The sequence below is a fragment of the Capsicum annuum genome, chromosome 10 (assembly GCF_002878395.1).
Source record: "Capsicum annuum cultivar UCD-10X-F1 chromosome 10, UCD10Xv1.1, whole genome shotgun sequence".
NCBI classification, from domain to species: domain Eukaryota; kingdom Viridiplantae; phylum Streptophyta; class Magnoliopsida; order Solanales; family Solanaceae; genus Capsicum; species Capsicum annuum.
Genome location: NC_061120.1, coordinates 14884913 through 14894461, shown reverse-complemented (window position 1 = coordinate 14894461; position 9549 = coordinate 14884913). Strand labels below are relative to the sequence as shown.

General features: G+C 31.2%; 1 protein-coding gene across 1 annotated transcript; it reads right to left on the bottom strand.

Moving 5' to 3' along the window:
• Nucleotides 1-437: 437 nt before the first annotated feature.
• Nucleotides 438-5281, bottom strand: LOC124888127. The gene is made up of 2 exons (XM_047398520.1): nucleotides 5091-5281; nucleotides 438-1793 (listed from the first exon to the last, which is right to left on the bottom strand). Exon 2 carries the CDS (start codon nucleotides 1747-1749, stop codon nucleotides 619-621), a length of 1131 nt encoding a protein of 376 aa, XP_047254476.1. The 5' UTR covers nucleotides 1750-1793; nucleotides 5091-5281; the 3' UTR covers nucleotides 438-618.
• Nucleotides 5282-9549: the final 4268 nt, after the last annotated feature.

Here is a 9549-nt window from a genome sequence, read left to right as displayed (position 1 = left end):
TTCTTTACCTGACTGCTCTGCACTGCTATCCTATTAGTTGACATGTTTTCTTTAGTCATTTTTCCTTTTCATTGCTACTTTGATTTGCGATACTTGAGACAGGCGTCCTCAGGAAACAGCCTATCTATCTCCGCACGGTAGGAGTTAGGTATGCATATAGTCTACCTCCCCAAACCTCAACTTATAGGCTTTCACTATATATATTGTTGCTGTATACTGACTCAATACCCTTGCATATTCAAAAATACAGTGCAACTTTTTCTTTCGAGGTACTTGGAACGATAAAAAGCTGCTCAAAATCTTGACAACTCTTAAGAACCTATTTGCAGAAATCTTGATTGTGTTTACATATCGTAACACTTTCAGACTGAAAAGCTGACTACGTTATTCCTCAATCCTAAGTAAGTCAGACCAATCAAATAGTTAAAAGCATAAGAAATTTTAAAACAATGAATCTGATTACTAACAGTTATCAAAAGTTTACAACTTCCAGCTGGTTACCTAATAAGAATGTACAGATTTCTTGAAGTTAAATAGTATAGAAAAATCATAACATCCATATAGTGATGTATGAATTCTCAGCTAGGCAGACTATACATGTTAGTAGCAGAGACACTGTTATTTAAATTTAACGTTAAACCCCTTCGAATTGGCTCTTCTAAGTGAACCTCTAACGCTTTGTCTGTCCTTGTTGACAGACACAGGAGAATCAGGATTAGATGAAGAAGCATTCCAAGAATCCATATTAGCATATGGACATTTCAGAATCCCTTTCAGATGCTTTTTTATTAGGCACTTCGAATCATCATTTGTAGTAACCTCTTTAGCTTTGGCAGATTCCTGATTCACGTCATCATTTGTACTAGCCTCTTTTGATTTGTCATAAGTAGTACCATCATCTAATTTATCCTCGGTAACTTTGGCTCGGACAAAGTCATCACGATCATCTGCTTCACCACCTCTTACGCGAGCAGTAACACCTTCTAAGTTAACCTCACTACGTTTTACTTGGACATGATTATCGCCATTGGCACGTTCTATACCACCCCATACACGGGCAAAATCATCACAGAAGTCATCCTCAGTAACTTTGGCATGAATTGAGTCATAACTAACAGCCGCTTCTTCTTGTTTGGGTGCAGCATGAACTATGTTGGTGACAGGAAAATCATCACCATTAGTTGTCCGATAAGAAGTATCCATATCTCTTTGCACAGATTGAAACTTGTCTCCCTTTTTGGCTTTAGGCAATATGAACCACCCTTCTAAAGGCAGAGACAGATTCTTCAGAAATGACGACTTGTTTGGAGCTTCTGCAAATTTTTTCTTGTCCTTTGTTGTGAACAATGTCATGGCAATCACGCTGGATATGAAAAGCTGACAGATTGCACCTTTCAGCTGCTCATGTCTCTCAAAAGACGAAGCCTGTGTAAAGCCCACCATTCTCTTGATCCCAAGAACTTTGTGCGCTAGATCACCTAATTCATATCTCTTATACTTCGTGTCATTAAAAAACTTGGAGGCCAGGTAGCCTATATCAACTTCATATTTAGTCAATCCTAGTTCCTCAAATGGAAACATATCTTTCTTTTCCGGGATTGCAAAACCAACAAAGCGAATCCTCTTATCCGTAAGAAATTTGAGGAATGGATCAGGTAACTGTTCTCCGGAATGAAACCTGAGTATCAAACAACCTACTCCCATACACAAGAGAACCAAGATTGTCTTGGGATCGCGAGGGTGGCGCATGACATCAATGCCAACAACAGGTGGTTGTATCCAGGTCTTACCTTCTGGGAAAAGAATATCAGCAGTGAATAAAGATTCAAACTCTTTCGCTTTAAAGGTTATACCTTCTAATTTAACCTCGAATCTATTAGTTTTCAAGTACACGATTCCTGCCATGTTTTTAATCCGTCGAATGAGATGACACTAAGACAATGTTAGCATGAGTTGATGCAAAACAAGATTAGCACTATCTCACAACGAATGCAGGAAAATGGAAATTTTTTGTTAAACAAGAATGATGTTATTGTCAAAATATTGCAAGGCAATGAGTGATGAAAACTAGCAAGATGGACAAAAAACTAATCCAAAACCACAAATAAAAAGGGTGAAAATGGATGGTTCTTCTAAAAGTTTGTTGCATTTAAGAGGTTTATGTTTTTTCAATTTTGGGGATTTTACATACACACGAATTAGGATTTTGACCATGGTGGTGATCTCAAAAATTTGGAGATTTTTGGATAATATCTGTTCCACTAAAATAGAAGATTAGTGACACAAACTTCATAGAACTTTCCTAAAAGTTAAAAAATTCACAATTTCACATCCAATAGTGTAGAGATTTGTCATTTACCATAATCGACTGGAGTAAAATATTAAAACTCGTTCCATACGCGGATAAGCAAAAAAATTTATGAGAGTATTTTATCCAACCTTCATATACAAATACACCTTCAAACCATTTTACTTGTTGCATTTTGGATTTCACACTACCATAGTCCATAAAGATTGTGTTTTAAAGTGTTTCAGTATATATACTTATTTATTACCTTTAGACATTTAAAATGTTAATATCTTTTATCTTTGTTCAATAATTAAAAGACGATTTAATCTAAGAAATCACAAATCACAATATTGGAAAATGTGTATGTGTTCTTCACTTATACTCCCTCCGTCCCAAATTGAGATGTCACATTGATTAAGAAAAATAATTAATAACATGGCTAGTTTATCATAGTACCCTATTAAATGATATTTACATTTTAATTTGAAGAAAAGGTAATTAATTCAAAGGGTAAAACAAGGGAAAAAAAATTATCTCTTCTTGATTAATGAAAAAACAAAACAAGTAAAATGAGAAATCAAATTAGAAAATTTGGGACGGGGGAGTATTTTACTTCATCTGTTCGCTTTTACTTGTCACTAATTTTCTAATTGAATTTCTATTTTTATTTGTCATTTTTGACATATCAAGATAAGACAATTTCTTTTTTCTATTTTACGCTTAATATTAATTTTCTTTTTTTTTTACAAATTAATTTCAAGATACAATGTAAATATCATTTAATAGAGATACTATGCTAAAATAGTCATGTTATTAATTATTTTTCTGAATAGGTGTGTCAACTCAAAATGTGACAAGTAAAACCGAACGGAGAGTATATGCTAGTTAGTTAATGTTTAATACTCCTTCCATAAAGGAATATTATTAAGGAAAAAATACATAAAGTAACATACTTAAGTATTAAATTATAAAAAATAGCAACACATTTATCAAATTACATTTTGTAGCATATATGTATTTGTATTTTTGTAGCAACAGTTTGCAAAAATATAAAATACATATCGATCATAAGAGCAGTAAAAATCATATATATTTGTATTTTTGTAGCAACAGTTTACAAAAATACAAAATACAACTTGCTATATTATGTAATTATGAAACTGTTGTTATGAAACTCATAATTAAGGGGATAAGTATGCTATTTCTGAAATTTGCCCTATTATTAATGACAACAACAAAAAATACACTCAATTATATCTTAGTTCTAAAATGACAAATATTTTGAATTTTTGTTTATAGTAAGTTAGTAACTAGTAAGGATGACAATAATAGTACATCAAAGGAAGTACATATGCTAGGTGAAATAACCCCTAAATTAGTTATTACCTCAATACAATTGTATGTCAAATTAATCCCAAGAGTAATATTTATCTCAAGTACCAAACAACCCCAAAAACATAAGGACATAAATTGAAAATAAAAAATAAAAAATTGAACCTCGGATACAAATCAATAACCTAAAAAAAAAAAGAAACAATCACTGACCTAGTTCAATCAACAAAATTTATATCTAAAATTTCTAGGTGCATAAGAACTTTAAGGGATCATTTTGTACACGCTATAGAATAAACAAAGTTATCTCAATTAGTTGAAATTATTTCATCTCATTATATTTATATATATATATATATATATAAGGTAGTAGTCCCGCCATTTTACAATAAAAAATGTCATAAAATAGGATTGAGATTAGCTAAAATCTCAAATCAATAAAGTTAATTTCAAATTTTACATTAAAATTATTTTATCACACCATCTATGTTAACAAATAATTTCACCATTATAGTACAAATAGTGAATAAAATAATCACTCACCTCAGTATACCTTAATCCAATCCCACAAATTTTAGTCTAGAATTATTATCCATAACACAACTACCAAATCACCCCTAAAGCACTAAACTCAAAAAAGATTTGTCAAGATAAATTGCAATCACTGATGATTAACCTAATTCAAGCAAGAAAACATATACCCCTTTGTGACATATTTCACTTTTCAAGGTTCAATAATAATATACCCAATTGTATTCTTGCAAATGAAGTTTAGAGAGAGTAAAATATATTCAATCCATACAACATGAGGAGGCTATTTGACTATAAATTTAGGCATAAATCTTCAATTATTTTAAAATAAAATTTATATATATTTGAAAATCAATAAAATAAATTAATAAATCACAATAATTGACTTGTCAAAATATTTAAAATATATATAAAAAAATTACAATAAAAAATAAACATATTTGATTCTCAAAAAAAACAAAATATGCCACGTATAAATTTCAAACAAATGAAGTAACAATATTGTTTAATGATGCATAAGAATAAACATAAGCAAGATAAAGAGAGAGTCAATTGAACAAAAACTACTGATACTTCATTGAAATGGATTTGATTCAACTACATAGTCACAATCGAGAAAATTGAAAATCAAATCATAGATGAAACATCACACTAGGTGAAAATTGGTCTTGGACCTAACTCACACCCCAAAAGATCATATCTTGAATCTAAAAATATCTTAAACATGGGTGAACAATAGAGTTACATGGAAAAATTTATAACTTGGGGATTCATCTTGAAATTGATTGAATATGATATGAGAATTTCATCAAACATGAATTTAAAACATGGGAATGTTGCTAAAAATCATGAATTTAGGATCTATCATGGAATTCACTTGAATAAAACATGGAAAACTCAACTTGAATTGAGGACCCATGGATGAACTCCCACATACCTTAATAGATGATTTGAAATTGAAAGCTTGACTTGGAAGCCTTGGGAAAGTTATTGAAAACTTTTTCTTGAACTTCTTGGATTAGGAACCTTAATTTTTTGATTGTATTGAAGAAACTTTGATGAAGTTCTTGGTGTTTTTGAGGGGCCTAGGATTTTCTTGGAGAGAAAAAGATGAGAAATCATGCATCTAATGCTTTTGAGGGTTGAAATTAAGTGTTATGGGTAGATTTGGATGAGGGGAAGTGACCAAAGTGCCCCTAGACCCTTTAGGAACTGAAATAGCGTGTGAAACAGTTCAGTGATGGGGTTTCCATCACATCGTTGCTAATCGTGTAGATGACCGACACGTCATGTCCCAATCGCGTCGGCTTACTGTCTCTCACGAAAAATGCCATAACTTTTTGCTCGAATATCGGATTAAGGCAAAATTAGTATCTTTGGAAAGCTAATTAAATTATCTACAATTTGGTGGGTCTTGAGCTGAAAAATTATACGTATCTAAAAATTTATACACATTTAAAGTAGACCCTTGTAGAATCAAATACCAAACTTTGAACGAATCAAAGGCTCTAAGCTCAACTTTGTTCTAAGTGATTCTTATGAATATTTTTTACCTCAAAAGTATATCAAACACGAGGAAAAAGATCATGAAACTTTTATTCATATGAGAATCATTTGGATTATATCTTTTACACGTAGGAATGATGGTTCATAGACTAGCTCGAAAATACGGGTTGTTACATAGCTTCAATGCAAGCAACACTACAATGACTCTATTGTAGTCTCCAATATCAACTAAATCTAGTTGACCACAACTTGTCTAACTCTAGTCCTCCTTATCAACTACCTCTAGTTGACACTCTTAGATAGACAACCAAGGCTAACTCTAGCCCACAACGGTACTACCACGACTAACTCTAACCCTCAACACTATAATGGCTAACTTTAGCCCACATCTCAGATCTACAAGAAAAGAGAAAATAAAATACCTGTGCAAGCTTTTCAAAAGAGGTGTAGGTTTACAATATTAGAAAAAAATACAAAAACTCAACAACCTAGACCTAAAGACACATTCCGTTGTAGCAAAACTGATCCTTTGATTTTTGGAGCTTTGTCTTGGTGGAACTTTGTGTTGGTTTTTCAAGAAGATGAGAAATTTTGATTGTACGAAAGCTGAGAACATGCCCCTTGTTATAGTAGCTTTGAATTGAAGAACAAGGGAGACTTTTGCTAAGAGGATGTGAATTTTTGGGTGTGCAAAAGGTAGGTTTTCCTCCCTCATAATGATCTATATATAAATGGAGAAAATGGAAAGAAAAAATCTATAAAACTTCTCATTAGTCGAGATAAAAAATGTTGCTCCTTTGCTGCTGTTCACCAATTTTTCTGCAAAAAGTACAACTGCCAGCTGTAAGCTGTTCTCAAGCATTATCTCGGCGAATAACCTTAAGTGAATAATTTGAAAATTGTGCCCTTAATCATATTATTTGTGTTAATAATTTTGCAAAGGCCAGATTTCCAGAAGATAAGAGACACACATGAGACCATCTTAAATATTCGTCAATTTGGACCATAAAATATCTGAATGATCCACTGGATGGGTGAATAGGTTCACATATATCCCTATAGATATGTTCTAGAAAACAGAGGGAATTCAATAACAACTTTTAGTGGCGACAACTTAGTTATCAATTTATCTTGATAACAAGTAACACATGAAAATTCATTACTTGCAAGAATCATCAGGTTCCTTAACGGACGCCTAGTTGAATTTTCAATGATTCATCTCATCATTACTGATCCAGGATGACCTATTCGGTCATGCCAAAGCACAAACATATTTAGATCGATAAACTTCTTGTTTATCGCAATTGATCATTGATCAAAATAAAATTTAAGGAATATCCATATATTTTTAATAGAAAAATATAAACAAAGTAAACATTATTGCACAAACTTTATTTATTTACAATACTAGAAAAACATTACTAACAAGAGTATAAATGAATATAACCAATAGAAAAGTAAAATACTTAGATATTACAGATCCATCACCGCCATGTGATTTGCATTTCCTTGAGGGATTTCAAAGAAACCTGCAACATCTAAATGCATAGTCTCAACAGTATCCTCATATATAAAATTTACTTCTGCATTATTATCTACCTTCTTGAGGAATTCCTGATAGAGATCAATTAGATGCCTTGACATACGAAAAATACGTGACCAATGTGCTTTTCCTCCACACTAATATAATTTATTTTCTGCCTCTTTTTGTATCACTTCAGGCTTTTCACCCTTCTTCTTCCACTTCTAGTCAGGAAGGTTATTATTCAGTGCAATACGAACATCCTGATTGAAATTTCTTCCTCGACCATGACCACAATCACGACTGGAGACAGAACCTCTTTCATGCTTAGGTTGGTGAAAATTACAACATTCACTTAAAAAAATAGAGCAGTACCAAGAGGTCGACTGTTATGATTTTCATCAAAATCTCATTATGTTGTTCAATAATAAGAAGAAGTAAATTAATTCAGAATACTTCTTAAATCCCATTTCTCGATATTTTTAAGGAGCATACTCGAGGTAGAGAAGGTGGAGAATGTTTTCTCTAATATATCATGATCTGTGATATTTTCTCCACATAAATTTGACCGTAAAATTCAAAACATGGGAGGATTATACGTGGTTATATCTTTAAAATCATGTAATCTCAAATGGATCCATTCACAACGTGCATATGGAATACGACCATCTTCAGTTGGTTATATCCATCTTTTAAATTATTCCACAGTATAAGTGGATCTTTAATAGTGAGATATTTCATTATTAACCCCTCTTCGAGTTGATGATGAAGAAAGATCATGGTTGTGGCACGACCTTGATTAGATGCCTGATTTTAATCTTTGATGGTCTCTGCTAGACCCATCACATCAAAATAAATTTCGACATCAAGTGTCCAAGATAGGTGGATTTTGCCCCATATATCTAGAGAAATAAATTCATATTTATATAGATTCAAAATTACTTTAAGAAAAATAAATTCTTACCTTTATTACTTGTATTTACTTGAGATGGTAGAGATTCATATTGATAATGTGTTAAATAACTAAAACTAATACTTAAAATAAATAAAGTAAGAGATGAAACTGTAATAACTAAAAGAAAGAGGTAAGTAGTAATATTTGATTCTACTGCTTTTTATATATTTTACAAATGAACATCAAATGTCTATTTATAGCCAATGATACTTCGAGATAAAACTAACCACTTTAAGTACTTGGAGGCCAAGTTGAAAACTTATCAATTACACTTCTTACGGGATTATCCATACTATTTGCTATAAAATCCAAAAAAATATACAAGTGATACAAATATAGATGTGAGATGCAACTGATAATGGTCCAAGTAAACAGGATTTACTATTTCATTAAAATAATATTATCAAATCTTCAAAAAAATAATAAAACCAACTACAAAAAAATAAATGCCAAAAGAGAGTAAATGTGAGAAGTGTTAGTAATATCGTAAACTTGAAATCGAATAAAAGAGAGAAATAGTAGGAGTTTTCAAGATTGTATCTGGTATTTTGTTCTTGAAGTATTCTAGTATGATGAAAACACAAACTTATATAACCAGCCAAGTCCTGGAACGGATAAACTACATAAATGACCCTCATAATGGGTTACTTTACTTCTTGTCTCCCATAAGAAAAGTCCTTCAAGACTAACCTTTTTTTTTATGTACAAAATAAATATCTATTTACCCTTATATATCTCAAATATTTCAAAACAACTTAATACTTATTTATCTTTCAACTTCTATTTTTTTAAAAAAAAATTTCTCATTCCTTACTTTTTTTCCCTTTTCTCCTCTCAACCTCCATCTTTTAAATTTTTTTCTCTTTTTTTTTTTTTTTTTCTTTTTCGTTTTTCTCAATTCTTACTTTTTTTCTTTTCTCCTCTCAACTTTTATTTTTTTTTAACTTTTTTTCTCTTTTTATTTTTCTTTGATTTCGTTTTTTCTTTATTTTCTTTTCTTTTTTAAAAATTCCCAACCTCTATGTTTGTTTCTCCTTTTTTTTCTTTTTTCTCAATGTTTATTTTTTTCCTTTTCTCCTTTCAAGTTATATTTTTTTCTCTTTTTTTATTTTCTTTCACATTTTTTTCATTTTTAATATTTGACTTCATTTTTTTCTTTTTCCGCAACTTCTATTATTATTTTTTTCTCAAATTCCTTCTAAACAACAATTTATGTCCCACGGACAAGAGTTGAAACTACCACATTATATCTTGATTTATGATATGTCCTATAAAATCTTGCCTTAGAGGCAAGACTTAGGACTTTCAAACAACAAGTTACGTTCCATGGGCAAGAGTTGATACTACCACATTGTGTTTTAATTTATGAGATGTTCTATAACTTTTACCTTAGAGGCAAGACTTAGCCCAAGA

Coding starts and splice junctions, on each gene's coding strand:
- LOC124888127 (XM_047398520.1), bottom strand. CDS start 1,749: ATGCGCCACCCTCGCGATCCCAAGACAATCTTGGTTCTCTTGTGTATG.